The 17,394-nt window shown below is 38.6% G+C and overlaps 1 protein-coding gene across 2 annotated transcripts in view; it reads left to right on the forward strand.

Annotated features, from left to right (window-relative positions):
* The window catches only part of HBS1 (translation elongation factor EF-1alpha (GTPase) HBS1), a 295,975-nt gene that overhangs the window by 228,733 nt on the left and 49,848 nt on the right, over nucleotides 1–17,394 (forward strand). For both annotated transcript variants that reach the window (XM_090371173.1, XM_090371174.1), the window contains one exon: nucleotides 15,815–15,925. In XM_090371173.1, the coding sequence (XP_090227299.1) occupies nucleotides 15,815–15,925 (111 nt within the window). The remainder of the gene's footprint in view (nucleotides 1–15,814; nucleotides 15,926–17,394) is intronic.

Genomic DNA, 17,394 nt, shown 5'->3' on the forward strand with positions numbered 1-17,394 from the left:
TCAACAGCGGGGATTCACAAAAAGGAATGAAAACGTTGAAAATTACATCTAACATAATAGCAGGGTTTTCCCAGCACAAAAGCTCAAAAATACGCGTTATGTGAGATTTCCCGCAATTCCCAAACTGTGTTAGAGTGAAAACTTGTTGTAAAAGTACTGTGTTGTGTGAGGATTGCTGCAAATTATCAATCGTGTTAGAGTGAAACTGTGTTGTAGAAGTACTGCGTTATACAGGGGTTGCCTGTATATGATATCAAAAATTATTTCTGGCATCCATTTCCTTCATTACTGCATCATAATAACCAATCAGGTTGGTCAGACAGGGCTGCCCCTTAACAAATTCATGCTGTGACTGCAGTATAATTGCATTCCTGCCTAGCTGGTCCTTCATTACTTCTTTTACCAATGACTCTGTTATTTTCCCAGATGTGAAGCTAAGAGATCTATAATTACTCATGTCCATTTTTGATCCCCCTTTATGAATTGGGATTCCTTCACACATCTCCAGTCCATAAGGACCTCCCCTGAAACCAAGGATGCTCTCATAATTATGGGTAACAGTTTGCTTACCTCCTTTGCTGCCTCTCTTAATATAATTGGATAGATTCCATCCATCTCAGGCACCTTTTTTATGTTTAGCTTCAATAATTTCTCTTCCACTTTCTTTTCAGTTATCACAAAATCAGGGAGCTGATTTTGTGATAACTGAAAGGAAATTTAGCTCTCTGTTAGAGTTTGATAAAACTTCTGGCAACCCCTTCCCTAAACAATTCCTCATGTATGAATATAGATGAAAAATGTCTATTTATCAGCAACCTGAGCAGAGTAATCAGAATTAAACCATTGGCATTAGGTGGCCCATTTTATTTAATCCCTTCCTTTTATTAGCTGATTCTCATGCTGCTTAGCCACTAGATGTAATTGGTAATATGTAGGTAACCACCCTCCAAGCAGTTGTTTTTCCCTGATGCTGGGATGTAACTCCTCAGTTCAGTGAATGCTGTAAATAATTTTATAGTTTCAGTTTAGTGTTTTTAGGCAACCAATGAAACATCATGTAGGGGTAGATATAATTTTAAAAATCCATTTGTTGCTGAATATTCATTTTTTTTTTAATATGAAAATCCCAAACATGAAAGGTATTAGAATCTGTTGTACTGAGTACTATATGTGGGCTGAAGATTGATAAGAGAAAGAATACACTTGTTGACATTAGTCTTGAATTTCTGTAGATTATGATTTTTAGGAAATACGTGTGAAGAGAGGTTGTTGCAGAAAACAGAAGTTGAAAGAATAAATGAGGAAGAAGAAAAGTTGGTTCTCTTAGTTTGAACTTGGACAGTGAAAGGATACATTGATTGTGGCACAAGTTCAGACTGGTTTGGAAGAGAGAGAGAGGAGGAATTATAGAAGCCAGTTCAGAAAAAAAAAAAAAAAAAAAAAAAAAGAAACTGTTGAGCAACAGTTCCATTATGGAAATCTTGAAAATCAGTTGGAAAATTTCACTGCAATCCCCCCTTCAATTTTATTGCTAAATAAAACCTGTTGCAAAAGGAATCGGGTCAAAAGCTTGTTTAGGCTTTAAGTTATTGAAGTTCAAAGAGTGTATTCTGAACAGAGGGACATAATCAAATTATTATATAGTTGATTAACATAAATAATAAAATAAAATAAATTAAAAAAAGTAAATGAAGAGCTTACAGTTTACCTGATGGTTTGTTTATTTATGTATTATTTTTTATTTAATATAATTGAAAGTACCTATACTATGTATGTGCTGGCTTATCTGTCCTTGTCAAATGTGCTATAATGATCAGATACAGTATTTTTTTTTAGGCTTGTTGTGGTTTTATTATCAACTAGTTGTACCTGGTGTAACATATGGCATCTTTCTGATTATGGTGTAAATAGTTTAATCTAGATCCTTTGGTCTGCTGTAGAATTATATTACCGCTAAACAAGAATGGTGAAGACCAAGAATGGTGGGATATATACATATGTCTCTATTTGCAGGCGGTTCCTCGTCTTCTCCAACAGATATTGCAGTAACCTCCGTTTTGGATGTAGGTGCATTATATCATCTCTTATCTAAGTCCGGGTCTTTTATAAATGTCATGCGCACATTCATTGTTGGATTGGCCTGGGTTATTCAATGCATTTGTTTATATGACTCAGAAAACAGGTTAACTTGTCGCAGCATCTCATCCAATTGTTGCATTACTTCGGCCATACACCCTTACTCTTGGTTTGATTGTTTTTCAAGCCGTTTTGTTGTTTGCTTCAGCAGAATCGAAAATATAAAGTTGTCTATATCCTGGCTTATTTGCTTTGTTTGGTTATAGCAGTGAGACCAAATGGTAAATCTGGCCGTGTATTCTAAAACAGTATGGACCATTTCCAGGTGGTGATTTAACCTCTGCGCCCATTGATGCAAATGCCATTGCTGATTTGTACTCTCGTATATGTTCTCTGTAGTTATTTGCTTCATGTATATCTCCTGTAAGCAGCTCTTGTAATAGAGTAGGTGTCTCAGACAGTCGGTCAAGTGAAACCTTTCCATCATGACAGCATTTAGTGTCTTTATTCAAAATGTTTAACTCATGCCTCCAATATCTTGCATTGTAATGCTCACAGTTGTAACACATATTTCCTATGTCATGCTCTTCCACATTAATTACAGCTTATTGATTATTCACATTTTTTATCTGAAAATGAAAAGAAAGCGTTGTTCAGTCTATGAGGTGTGATCAAAGAGTTCAGGGATTGACTTTATATCTTGAAACTGTGGCATTGAAGCAAGTTGAAACTTGTAGCAATGTGAACAATCACAGCTTCTATTTGATTAGTCCTATGGCGTTTCACCCGTCTTCGTAGTCGTAGAGTCTCGTTTTGGTCTCTCAGTCCAGTGTTTCCCAAACTGTGTTCTGCAAAAATTCATAATTAATAATTAAAAAAAATATAATAAAATAAATAAATTTTGCGTATTTGTAGCGTATACCACTTTTGTATCATTATAATTTAAAAAAATTTTTTTTCAGCTATTAATATACTGGCATAGACTAATAATCAAACAGACCGCAGAACACTTTATTTTGGCAGGCTTTGCATAGAGAAGTATACGTAGAGGTAATAACATCTACGGAACAGTAGCAATGTAGTGGTCTAATATGCCATTCGTATGCGATTTAGCCTGGAGTACATGAGTTGAAAGAGAGGGGGAAGCAAACCGATATGATAACTAAACTCACTTCCTTGTATAAATTTTTTTTGATAATCTGTATTTCGAAATATTATTATTAAAATAAATGTCCATGGATTTGTGGTTGAAAAAAGGAACTTTAAAACAAGAAGGAATTACTTCTAGTATTGCAACTGTAGTCAATGAAAATGAACACAATATTGTCACACTTCAAAGTGAGGATGAACAATCGCAGCCTTTTGTTCCCCAAAAATCTGAAGTGAAAAAACAGGACCCAACTATATTAGTTTGAAAGACGAAAACGAAACTACGATGATGACAGTTATTTGAATTTCGGCTTTACATATGTTGGAAGTAAAGATGCTCCTGATGCACAGTGTGTCATATGTAATAAAATATTAGCAAATAGTTCTTTGGCTTCCACTAAACTTCTGTTTCATAAGTGTTCCGTAAATATATTGTAAGATGAAATGTGTCCCGTAAATATATTGTGAAATGAAAAGTGTTCCGTGACTAAAAAAGTTTGGGAAAAGAAACGCTGTCTTAATCTATTAGATCTCTCCTCTAATGTTTAATTAACATTTCTTCTACATTTTCTCAAAGTTCTTACACACTGTCTGGTCATTTTTACACTTCTTAAAACTTAGAATGGTTTATTAAAATTGAAGACAGATAAAATAAACATATGTTGATAGCTTTCAGGCATAGGTTGCCTTTCTTCAGTCGAAAAACTTTAGTACAAAAATTAATAAAGAATGCCCTGTATGGTGGTCATGTGAGGTGAACCGTGTGAATAGGTGCTGGCAACAATTAGCAGTTTGAAATTTTGGGCAGCATACCTAAGCATTTTATAAAGGGTGTCTCAAAAATATTGGCACAAATGTTTAGGGAAGGTAGGTAACATCTAAAGGAATGTGAATCGCCTAGGAACCCATAACCGGAAACGTCACGGGAAAGTAGTAGCAGAGGCACAAGAAGCAGAAATGACACAAGACAGTAATTAGTGGTAAACATTTATTTGACATAATATTAACAGTGGAGTACGAGATGGATGCATTTCATGATGTTACAACAGATGCTCGAAGGTTCCACCACGAGACGCGATGCATGCATGACACTGATGCAGCATGGATTGGCGGACACGGTCGAACACACTTGGAGTTTCTTTGACAGTAGCAGCAGCGCAGATGAGTCGCGCCACGAGATCCATTTCCGTCTCCGCAGGCGATTCATACACGATAGATTTGAGGGCCCCCACAGAAAGAAATCAAGGCTCGATAAATCAGGTGAGTGTGGGGGCCAGACAACGGGTCGACTACGGCCAATCCATCAATGCCCAAAACGCCTGTTCAAATGGTCACAAACACACCTTCCATAATGGGCAGGCGCCCCGTCATGTTGAAACCAAATGTTGCGTCACACATTTGCTGGAACATCGTCAAGTAACCCTGGTAGAACTTGTTCAAGAAAGATCCGATATTTAACGGAGTTCATGCGGGATGGTAACAGGTATGAGCCGACTAAGCAGTCACCGACCATACCTGCCCACACATTTATTGTGAAGCGATGTTGTGTTGCATGAGGGCGCACACCGTGTGGGTTGTCGTGAGCCCACACATGAGCATTATGCTGATTGAATTAGCCTTCCCAAGTGAATTAAGCCTCACCCGTGAACAAAACATAGGCTGGAAAATTCATTTCTTGAACACTCTCTTGGAGAAACCACTGTGCAAAAGCCATACGTGCAGGATGATCTTGGGGGAGCAGTAACTGAACCCTTTGGAGATGAAATGGGTGTAAGGAATCATTGTGCCAGACACACTGTACACTGTATAAGGTATGTTCGTGTCAAACGGCACCTGGGATTTCTCCCAACTCTGCGTGTGTTTCGCTGTATCAAGGACAGTACACTGTCAAGCCAGAGACTTGAAAGTGTGTGGGCCATGTCTGTGCAGTGTGATATGTTGTGCCCATTGTTTGACCGGCTTATTGGCCACCAGGCCCCTAGTCGGGCCTGATGTTGCCCATACCCTGCCACGTGGAGGCTAGCCGGGTGTATCCAGTATCACAACAAATTGCTGTGGCAGGTCCTGCCACCTAGTTTCCTGGGATTTCAGTGGCTAGGACCTTAAAAAAAAAAAATATGCATTTGACATTAGTGCTTAATGGGATTGCTGTCAGGAAATCGCTGGTTGGGGTTGAACGTTAAAGAGATGTGTTAAAGGCCTAATAGGTCGGGCAAAATTTTAATGTTATTAAATTTAGACGTGAGGCTATACGCTAGATAAAAGCTAATAGTGTTCGTTGTCTTAGAGATTTAGATGAAACCGGTGGAATTTAGATGTTGATTAGAATTTGGCAGCATTAAGGGTGTACCTTGGTCGATTTAGTGAGTGGGGGGGAGACTGAAGCCTGGGGGAAAAACAGATAGAAGAATAGGGATGATAGAGTAGGCATCCCCAAAGAGGTCAGTGGAGACGAGCCCCACCAGGCAAAGTATGGGGGGGGGTTAGGCAGGGAGGAGAGGTGACGAGATCTGTCTCTCCCCCCCTGCCTGGGGATGGGGTTTTAAAGGGAACCAGGTTAGAGTACCCAGTTCAGATCACCAATGGCGTGTTGGCAGCAAAGCCGCAGAATGTCTTCATCAGTGTCATGTCCAAGCAGTGTCGAATCCGGTATGAAGGTCAAGCTGCCCATCCCGCTCTGGGGGTGGGATATGTTAGCTGGCAGTTGGGAACCCATCAGGCGAGGGGAGTGGGAGGGACACATTTATTTCATTCATAATCTGCATTCTCACTCTATTTGCATTCTTTTTTTTTTTTATATATATATATATATTCACCCCCCCCCCACTCAACTCATTCATCTTTTTTGCAATGATGTGTAGTGTAAATTTAAATACTAATTAAAACGATTTGTGGTTTGTGTTTTTTTTTTTCTCACACACACTTTTATTCATTCTTCTAGATCTCATCTCATTTATTCGACTCTTACTTTCTGCACTGCACTCTCTGGGCACCTCAACTTACTGTTATTCTTCAGTTGTGGTGCAGGCCTAGCGAACAAGTTTTTTTTTTTTTTTTTTTGCAGGCCAGGGGAGAATACAGTGATAGTGTTTATGTGGTTAGTAAATGTTTGTTAGTACAGTATATGTCAAGTAATGTAAGTTATTTTTAACTTTGTATTCTTTCGTTTCGGCCAATTACATTTGCTCTTCCACTCATTCACTCTCTCTTTCCCTCATGCTAGGTCACTCTTTCTTTCACCAAAACTGCCATTTATTCCCTTTTACCATAATTCCTAGTTCACTCAGTGCCCAGGCTATTCATTCTATCTTTCATTTTCATTCATTCATTCTTCTTTCATTCTACATTGGATCCCCTTGCTACTAGCTTAGTGATATTTTTCAGTTAATCTGCTTCCCTGGCTGCCTGTACATCTCCCTCCCCTGCATGGTTACTTATTTGGTGTGGGGCCGTAGGTTCCTACACATGGCAGGGTAGTCCTGGGGAGTTTTATTATATCAGGTTTCTGTCAGGGTGCAGAATACTGCTGTCCTAACAGTTTTTAAGTCATTGTTTGGGCGTGGTGGGAAACTTGGGCAATTTTACTATTGATTATTGTCTAATTGCTGGGGGGCTGAATTGCCATTCTTTTGATTGCTCTGCACATTTCAAATACTTTCTGTGTGAAAGATGTAGAAGTTTTATAACTTTGCTCTTCTAGGATGAACAGATGTTCTTTTCCCCTGGGAAGGGGACCAATCTGTGCTATTAGCTCTATTCTGGGGATGTCATATATTATACATTCATATAGAATGTGAGCCCAGTCTTCACTTTCACCATAGGTGCAGTTTGGGTCATCGGTCAGGCCTAAGGAGGTTAGTTTCGCCTTCAGGGAGCCGTGACCTGTCAATATAAATGTAAAAAGTCCAGGGGCATACCACATAGGTGGCTCTGGCTAACCATTGACACCCGTGGCAGAAACCGTTTGGTAACCAGACCTCTGGTTTCCTGCTCCCACTTTGTTTGCCATAGCTCATGGAGCTTTGTGGCTATTCTTTTTCTTTCATCATTGAAGGTGTTGGTTGTGTCAAGGGCTATCCCCAGAAATTCTGTGGGTATGCCCTTTTTAAATCTGTAATATAAGCCTCTTTTGGCTACTTCCAGGTAAAGTGGGAGAGTTCCGGCCAGCAACTGTAGTGCAGGTGTGCTTACTGTGCGACATGCTCTGGTAATAGTGAGTAGTATTGCCCTTTGTATTGATTCTAATTTATTCCTATTTCTTACTATGGCCGAGCGGATGAACCATGCACCGGCTCCATAGGTGATAACAGGTAGGAACATTGCATGGTATATGACTGCCAGGGTCTTTCTTTTGAGCCCCCAGTCTGCTCGACTGATCCTGGAAATCATACCTGCATAATTTCTCACTTTCTTCGCCAAGTAGATCAAATGGGGGTAAAAAGTTAGTTTTGAATCAAAGTCCACTCCAAGTTATTTTAGTTCTGTTACCATTTTTATAGTGGTTGTGTTAATTTTGATTTGTGGATGTCTGCTTATGTCTAAATTGCCTTTTAGAAGTATTTGTTTGGTTTTTTTCAGGCGATATTTTGAGCATGTGCATTTGTGCCCACTCCTGCAGCTGCAAGAGGGCGGCGTTTGCTCTTTGCTCTACAACCACTCGTGAGTTACCTTTTACAAGGAAAATCATGTCATCTGCAAAGGCCAGGCTTTCCACGGGGCCCAGATCCAAGGCCAGAAATTCATCCAGAACAATGTTCCAAAAGAAAGGGCCAAGGATTGAACCCTGCGGGCAGCCTTTATTCATAGGGCGTTTCAATTCCTGGAACCTTGTGTGTATTGAGACACTTCTGTCTGTAAGGTAGCTGTTTATTACCTTATAGAGGTTTTGTGGAGCATTTGCCTGGCGAAGTCTCCTAAGGACACTAGGCCACCAGAGTGAGTCAAATGCCCCAGCAAAGTCAATGGAGATTGCCAGCATATATTTCTTCTCTGTGTTTTTAACTGTTGTCAGTAGGTGGTGCATGGCATCCTCTGTGGAATTGCCCTGCTTAAAACCATACTGATTGTTGGAATGCAAACCTGCTTCTGTGTAATATTGAGCTAATCTGCTATATATTAGTCATTCATATATTTTCCCTAGTACAGGGAGTAGGGCTATTGGTCTATATGATTTGGGATCAGTAGGGAGTTTTTCAGGGTTTTTGAGAATTAATCTTGTTTATGGAAACACAGCTTGTTCCATATTTTTGGGAATATACCTTCTGTCATATAGTTATTATATAGTGCTATTAATTTATCTGGTGCTATTTCTGCAATTTTTTGATAATCTCAACCTCTAAGAGGTCAAAACCTGGGCATTTATTGTTTTTGGTTTTAGATAGTGCTATTTCTAAGGCATGTATGGTGAACAGAGGTTCAATATTGGCATTGTCATATTCAGTGTTTTCTTTTATAATGTTTAGCTGGATGGGGGAATGATTCCCAGTTTCAGTCTGAATGATACTGTCTAAGATGTTATTTACAGAATCCACCCAACACAGGGTTGGGGTTCCATCTAGTTTGACAAAAGTTTCTAAGACATCTCCTCTTGGCAGCTTGTTGGTCACTATTCTGGAGACAACTCCCCAGGGGTTATTGTCTGCAGTAGTTCCCACCAAGCGCCTCCAGCATTCCCTTTTCTTGTCTCTTATGAGGGCTGTATACTGATTCCTGAGAGTTCTATAAGAATCTCTCAGTGCATCCACCTCATTTTGTGGCCAAGATGTTCTGGCTCTATGAAAATGTCTCCTTGCCTGGTGTTTTTTTTTTTTTTTTTTAAATGTGAACCCCAAACACGAGATGTATTAGAACCTATAGTACTTAGTACCGTGCTTGGGTTGGAGGTAGAGAAGACGAAAGAAGATATTTGTTGACATTGGACTTGAACTTCTGTAGATTATAATTTTCAGGAAATACATATGAAGGAAGGTTGTTCTAGAAAACGGCAGTTGAATGAATAAATGAGGAAGATGAAAAGTTGGTTCTGTGGGTTTGAAGTTGGACAGTAAATGGATGTTGGCTGGTGGCGGCACGTGTTCAGACTGTTTTGAAAGAGAGAGTGGGAATTATAGAAGCCAATTCAGAAGAACAGTGCCCATGGAAGTATCTGTAGAAGAGGCATGCAGCAGAAACAGTACGTCTATGAGAAAGCAAGTGTAGAGACTCTGTTAGAGATGAATCATTAATTAACCTAACTGCCCTCTTCTGAATGGAATCAAGAAGCCTGAGAGAGGTTTTGGGGGCACCACCCCAGATGTGGGAACAATATTCCATGGCAGGGTGGATTTGCGATTTATATAGAGTGAGCAGCTGTTTGCAAGAAAAGTAACGCCGAGATCAAAAGAGAAAACCAAGTTTTTTAGATGCAGAGGAAGCAATATTTGTAATGTGCTTGTGCCAAGAGAAATTAGAAGTCAGAGTAATCCCCAAAAGAGATATATCATTTTGCCTAGAAATCGGAGTGTCACTAAAGATAAGCATAGGAGCAGAAGAATCCTTTTTGCGAGATATAAGACAAGACTGAGTTTTAGAAGGGTTGAAATCAACTAAGTTGTCTTTGCCCCACTGGAGAATTACCTGGAGATCGACATTTAAGGAATTGGTACCAGATTTTCGAGAAGTTGAAGCTGATTGAGCAGGGCAAGGTTTCTCAAAATGGAAACTGGAATGCAATGTGCTGTCATCGGCAAAACTATGGATAGGATTTCCAGTCAATGGAAGAAGGTCATTAATATACAAGAGGAAAAAGAGTGGGGGAAAGAACTGAACCTTGGGGGACACCGGCATTAGTGGAGAAGTTAGAAATCAGAGAGCCATCTACCATCACCCTCAGTGAGTGATCAGAGAGAAAACTGGATAACCAATTACCAAAAACAGTTGGCAAACCATAGGATGGAAGCTTGTTTAGAAGACTTTTATGCCAAACACAATCAAAAGCCTTTGAGATGTCAAGAGCAACTACATGTGTTTCACCGAACCTTTCCATTGAATTAGTCCATAAATGGGTAACATAAGCCAGAATATCACCAGTGGATTGACACTGACGGAATCCATATGGCGATCGTTGATCAGACGGAAGGTTTCTAGCTAGTTTAAGAGTTGGCGATTAATTGATTTCTCCATTACTTTAGAAAGAGTAGAAGTAATTGCAATGGGACGATAATTGGATGGGAGGGATTTGTCACCCTTTTTAGGAACTGGCTGGATATGACCAAATTTCCAAGCAGAAGGAAAAACACCTTTGGAATAAGAAAGTGAAAAAAGGCAGCAAAGAATAGGAGTAAGTTCAGGAGCACAGGTTTTGAGAACAAGTGGAGAAATACCATCGGGACCTGGAGCTTTCTTAGCATCGAGATTCATCAAAATCCTTCTGATATCCTTTTGACGGAAGACCACAGGAGGCATTGAATGGAGTGTGTTGGGAATGGTGGGAGGTGTTTTACCAAGATCATTAATACATGAGCTGGAAGAAAAATGGGATTCTAGCAGGTCAGCTTTATCCTTGGCTGAAGTGACAACAGAACCATCTGGTTTGGACAGAGGTGGGAGCAGAGATGGGCAAAAGTTGCGGCTAATAGCTTTGGCAAGAGACCAGAATGCTCGGCTACCATTAGGGCAAGAAGCAAGTTTTCTACTCTTAGCGTGTTCAAACTCTAGTTTGGACTGATTAATAACTGCTTTACAATTGTTGCGATCTTTGGTGTAGGCAGAAAATGAAACTGAAGAATTAGAAAAAGCCAATTACGATATGCAACATTCTTCTCTTGAACAGCCTTAACACATTTATTGGAAAACCAAGGTTTAGATAAAGGACGAGATTTTAAAGTGCAGTGTGGGATAAAGGATTCCATTCCTGCCAGAATAATTTCACTGACACGATCTGAGCACACGTTGACATCAGAAGTTTTGAAACAGTAATCTGACCAAGGAAAAGAAATCTCGCAGGTCATCCCATTTTGCATTCTTGTAATGCCAAACAACACAAGGTTGGGAATAGCCATGAGATAAAGGTTCCATTGGAGAAGAGACAATCACCAAGTTGTGATCTGAAGTGCCTAAAGGCCTCTCACTTCGACCGTGTACTTAGAAGGGTTTTTTGTGAGAAAAAGATCAACCGCATTGGCTGTATGATTAGGATTGTCCGGTATTCTTCTAGGTTAATGAACAATCTGTGCTAGGTCATTAGTAATTGCAAAAGCCTCAGCATCTCGACCTGCTGGGTCGGTGTGACTAGAAAACGGAAGCCAGCTGGAGTTGTGAACATTAAAATCGCCAAGGAAAATTACCTCACTGTTAGGAAAGTTGGACTGGAGAAAGTCAAGTTGCAAAGAGAGGAAGTCAAAGAGCTCCAAGTGATTAATGGAGTTGGGAGAACGGTAGAGACAACAGATGAATTTGACACAATGAGGTAGAGAGATTTTAAGGCAGAGAAGATCAAAGAGAGTAGATTCCAAATTGCCAAGTCTCTGACAGGGAATATCAGAACGGACATATGCACAAGTACCACCTTTGAGGTGAAAGGAATCATACAGCGAATAATTTGGGCATCTGAGATGAGCAATAGTTGAATCAACCGATAACTGAGATTCTGTCAGAAAAAGTACATTGGGTTTGGCAGACTGAAAGTGGAAATGGACATCGTTGAGATTAGAATTGAGACTACGTATATTTGTGAAATGAATTAGGAAGTGCTACCCTACTTCTGAGTATAGTCAGTTCGGGGCATCACCAGGGAACTGTCTGCTTCCTCAGTTTTTTCCGTGGGATAGATGGGGTTGCCGTTTTTGTTAAAATGTTTGTCATAGAGTTTGCTCGTCCAGGCTACAGTTGCCTGATCTAGACCACTCGATTTCCTGTTTTTGCAGCTCAGCTGCTGTATGTTCTGCAAAAATCTGCCAGTTTGCCTTTTTAAGGTTATATCTTTTGATATCCAACAGGGAGTGTTGGGTTGTTTGTAATTGCCTGTTTAGTTTGAAGGAAATGGCTCTGTGATCTGATGCGGTCCAGGCTGGCTGGACACACCAGTCTGTGATTTTATAAGCTATTCGATTGGTGGCAAGAGTAACATCAATGTCACTCTCCCACATGGTACTGCTAAAAGTTGGGAGGTTATTTGGTTGGTTTAGCATTTGAAAGGGTGAGGTGGCTATGTAGTCTGAAAGTATCTGGCCATTGTGTGTGCCTGCTCTGTCTTCCGTACGGCTATGCCATAAGGCTGACCAGCAGTTGACATCAGCACACACACTATGATATTTGCAGTAGGTAGCAAGTTTGTGACTACTTGTAGGTATTCAATGGTTGGGTTTATATCTTCCCCTGGTCTGGAATATAGTGAAATAATGTAAAACTGTCCTACAGTACTGGTGATATGGGCACTCTGTTTCCACTGGGGAGCAGAGGTGACCCACCTTTGTGACTGTAAGGTCAGTATTTTTAACTACTATTGCTGTAGAAGGGACACCTGAGGTGTATTCTATTATTTTATAGCCTCTTGGGTATCCTTGAACCCTACCAATATATGTGTAGGGCTCTTAGAATACCAAGATATCTATATTTTCTTCCAATTTGAGTTTGATCTGATACAACGGCTCTTGCTCTTTGAGCATTCAATTGGACAAGATTTAGAGCCCTAGTCACATTTACGTTTTCAGTCTGGCCCATAGTTGGTCCTAGATTGTATAAATTTTACCATTTTTTTATAACAGGGGCATTTACCATCCCTGATACTATGTGAATAGTCAGTCAGCCGTGCTGCTTTACAGGTAGCACATTTTGGCTGCTTATTTTTATTTTGGCAGTTCTTGTAATTGTGGCCAGTGAATGCACAGTGGCCACAGACAGGGGAATTCTGACTGCAGTCTCTGGAAGTATGGTCATATTTATGACAGTTAAAGCACTGCTACTGCTGTACAGGAAAGAATTCCCTGAATTTATGGCTGGTCCAGCCAGCGTAGACTCTTTGCTGTCCTTGTAGGTTTTTTCCAAATTCTGGGTGACACTTCCAAAATGATGTTGAATTGCCCATTTCTTTTGTTTTTTGTCCCTCTTTTTAGAAGAAATTATTTGGCAAACTCGTCCAGTTCCATTATATTGATAAAGTTTTTGTTGTAGAAATCCAACATAAGATCTCTTTCCAGAGTTGTCTCAGGGATGTCAAATATAATAATGTTGGGGTTTCTGCCCCTTGGCTTTTCTGTTTGCAGTCCCAGTTTTACTACCTCTGGGTTGGTTTCAATCTTTTTAACATCTTCCTTATTTGTTACTTCAATTAAAACTCCATTATCTTTTATTTTTCTCATGTTATTCACTTTTATTTCTTTCAAATGAGGTTTTAATTTTGTCATGACAGTATCTCTGACTGCCTCACTGGATTTGTATGTAGAGTCAGGCTTAGCCTTTATAATGATTATGTTTGTTTGTTTCTTTTGCCTTTGGTATTTCCTTAGTCTTAATGTTGGTTTGTTTAGTTTGTGATGAATCTGCTTTGGTGATCCTTGCTATTTGGGCGTAAGTCAAAGTATTTATTTCTTTATAATTATTCTTCTCTTCAGTCACCGTTTCTACTTTTGCTTTCAATACTTTGTTTTCTTTATTAAGTTCAACCACTCTATGTTCCAAAACAGACCAGCAGTTCACTATCTGCAATCTTGTTGCAGATGTAATCCTATTTGTCTGTTTATAAAGAAACTCTTCTAGGAACAGTTTTATTTCTTTAATTTGTTTTATGGGATCCTCTATTTGATTTATAAGCTGAAATTTCCTCTCCTCCTCTGTTTTTGTTACCTGTGGTTCTAAATTTCCATTCTCCTTTTGATCTGTATTTTCAACCTGGTTTTTGCCTTTTCTAGCTTGTTTTACACTAAGGTGGCATGATTCTAAGTCTTCGTTTGTGATTTCTTCATTGTTTAGTGCCTCTATCCCACAATCAGGCAGGTCCTTCAAGTTAGGATCGCCATCAATATTTTTTGATTTTTCAGTTTTTTTCCTGTGAGTTTTGGTCTTTGCCAGTAATTCTGCTGTTATTATAATGTTTCTTATATCCAGGGGAGTAATTTAAGGTATATTTTATCATTGTGGGCCTATTAAAACCCAAGATGCAATGTTTTCCAGTTTTGGCGGGAAAACAGTCACACACAAAGAAAGGTACTCTTATACTCAAGAATATGTTTAATCTAAGTGAAATTTACATTTCCCCTCACAAATAACATGTATCCAGCTAATTTGATTGACAAATTTATCCTAATTTTTGGAATTTTGAGGCGTTGCAGTATTGAAATCGGCAATAGTAGGATCGCTAACGCTGTAACAACGTAACAATCGTACTGTGCGTAAACGCATTCAAAAAGTGAACAATAGGTAAAAACAACTATAACTAACAAGCTTGCCTGAATAATACTAGTTGTTTTCATCTGTACACAGAGCGGCGCCTCCGTAGCCAGGTGGGAAGTGCGTAGCACACGCTTCTTGATTAGACTGGGGTTCGAGCCCATCACCACCAAATACGGAGGATGCGGAAAGGTCAGGAAATGACCACCGCATATTCCCGGAGCAATATGGCCTTAGTTGTTAATGTTCCTTAAAACCAAATAACAACAACAACTGTACACAGCATGTAGAATCCAAGTTTTATGGTTTTTGAAGCCGGAAAATCCAAGAAATCCTCTCTGCCGCCATCGGTTTCTACCTGCCGTTTACATAAAGTGGAGCATCTTGCAGATGTGTCCGTTCACCTCCGTGATCACAGCTGTACACTGCAATGAGACACTCCTAAGGCAGAGGCAGTGGCACGTGTTCTGGTAGTAGGATTATTCTGGATGGCATTCAACACACTTTCTTCCATGGCGGTCAAACGTGGTCTGCCTGCACTACTCCTGTTACCTCTAAATGACCCATAATCGCACAAATTTTGATGCACACGCACAGACAAACGATGGTCCGGTACATGTCTGTCTGGGAAGCGTTCTCCATAAATTCATTGAATAGCTTGTCCATTGCCCTCTGCTAATCCATACACTAGGTGCATGTCTGCCAGCTCACAATTTGTATATCGATGCATGCTCTTCGTGTGGCGATTACCATGCCGTATACCGACTTACGGTGAAGTTTCCGGTTATGGGTTCCTATGTGATTCACATTCCTTTAGATGTTACCTACCTCCTCTAAACGTTTGTACCAATGTTTTTCAGACACCCTGTATATATAGATTGCTAATATATCAGATATATTATATTGTCTTAACATACACTCACAACAAGGAAAATACATATGATTTATATTTTCCATTCCACTTATGTCATAAGCTGTATAGTTGTGGGACAGTCCACATGGTCAGGGTTTTTTTTATTAGTTTAACATAGCGAATTGTGAATGAATTGTATCATGTATTATAATATTGTTATTAATATATTTCACATTTATACATGTTACTAATTTATATATTTGGTCTTATTTTTATTTCAAGGAATCATGACAAATTCAAATGAAAACATGAAATATTATAATCAAGTGCAGCTTATTAATTTGTTCTGTAAGACTTTATTTTCTATATTAGGTTAGGCTGTGTTGGAAAAAAGGTCATGCATAAGTATGAACAAGATTCAAAAAAATTAGGAAAAGCGTCCTTTATGTATGCCTGGGTATTAGACGAAACATCTGAAGAAAGGTAAATATATTTTTTTAGAGAGGTTTAAATTGTTAATTTTAAATATATTTAAAAATGTGATTTTCATTTAATATATATTTATGCTTTATTTAATAAAGCATAAATATATATTATATACATATATTTATATATATATTAGTCAATCACAAAATTCGAATGCCATTCAAATTTCGTGATTGACTAATGGTCAAATACGAAATATGTGTATGAATTATATCTTATATTTGAAATTATATAATAATCTCATAATTATGGGCTAATGCTAAAACAGACAGATGAAAAATCTTTCATAGTAAAGAGAGGCCGAGCAGTATGAAATTAGCTATATTGAAATTATGGATGATTGTTTATTAAAAAAACTTTTTAGCCTAAAGGCAAGTGAAGTTGTGTTTAAAATTGTTGAGTTAAAATTACAGATTATGTGCCATCAACTCATGGAGTTGATGGTGTATACTCTAATTTTAATGGACTTAGTTGAGAGAGTGCATTAAACCATTGATGTTAATTATGAAAATAGTGCAGCAAAACATAAGAAATAATTTTCATTAAAGGCCTATACATATGTGTTATTGTGGCTGAAAGTTCCATTTGTTTTGTTACCTATGAATAAATATATATATAAAAAAAGAAGTAAACTGTAGCCATTATCAATCCACTGCAGGACGGAAGTCTCCCCAATGATTCATATTGAGGGAAATGGACTAATCTGCCACATTGGCCCAGTGCGGGTTGGCAGATCAAACATATTTAGCAGTGAGGGGCTTGAACCCCAGTCTACTCAAAGAGCATGTGCTACTGCATTCCTGTCTTAGTGTTTTTATTTCTAAACTTATTAAACTTTTTTTTTTTTTTTTTGGTAGTCTCCAGAACAGTATTTTTGATAAGTTTGAAAATCTGAACAAATCAGAAGTCCAAACTACCCCCTGTCACAATTAGTTCAGATTATCGATACTCTACTATACAATTAATATTGTTCCAAGTATATTATGACAGCACTAGCAAGGAAGGTAGGATATAGCTGTGATATATGAATATAGTTGGTTTTTGCAAATGGAAAGTAAAAACATGTTTACTTTCCAAAAGTAAACCATCCCCTTCTAGAAATAAGATTCCAAAGGAATAATCTTGTGCCAATCTTATACTTTTATTTATTATCTTGATATCTTCGCTGCTAGAGTTATCCGAGGATGTCTGTATTTTTCAATTTTCTTTTTACTATCTTTACCTTTATTAACATTATGCTAATAATTACATTGCTTGTGTTCAGGTTTGAGCTGCACTGATAGTTTATTTGCACACAGCTAATGGTGTGCAAATAAACTAGTGTTTTCTTCGTTTTTTTTCTGAAAATGAAAAGAAAGCATTGTTCAGTCTATGATGTGTGATCAAAGAGTTTAGGGATTGACTTTATATCTTGAAACTGTGGCATTAAAGCAAGTTGAAACTTGTAGCATTCTGTTTGATTACTC

This window comes from Mastigoproctus giganteus, chromosome 4, assembly GCF_048544385.1.
Source record: "Mastigoproctus giganteus isolate SK-2022 chromosome 4, ASM4854438v1, whole genome shotgun sequence".
In the NCBI taxonomy this organism is placed as follows: domain Eukaryota; kingdom Metazoa; phylum Arthropoda; class Arachnida; order Uropygi; family Thelyphonidae; genus Mastigoproctus; species Mastigoproctus giganteus.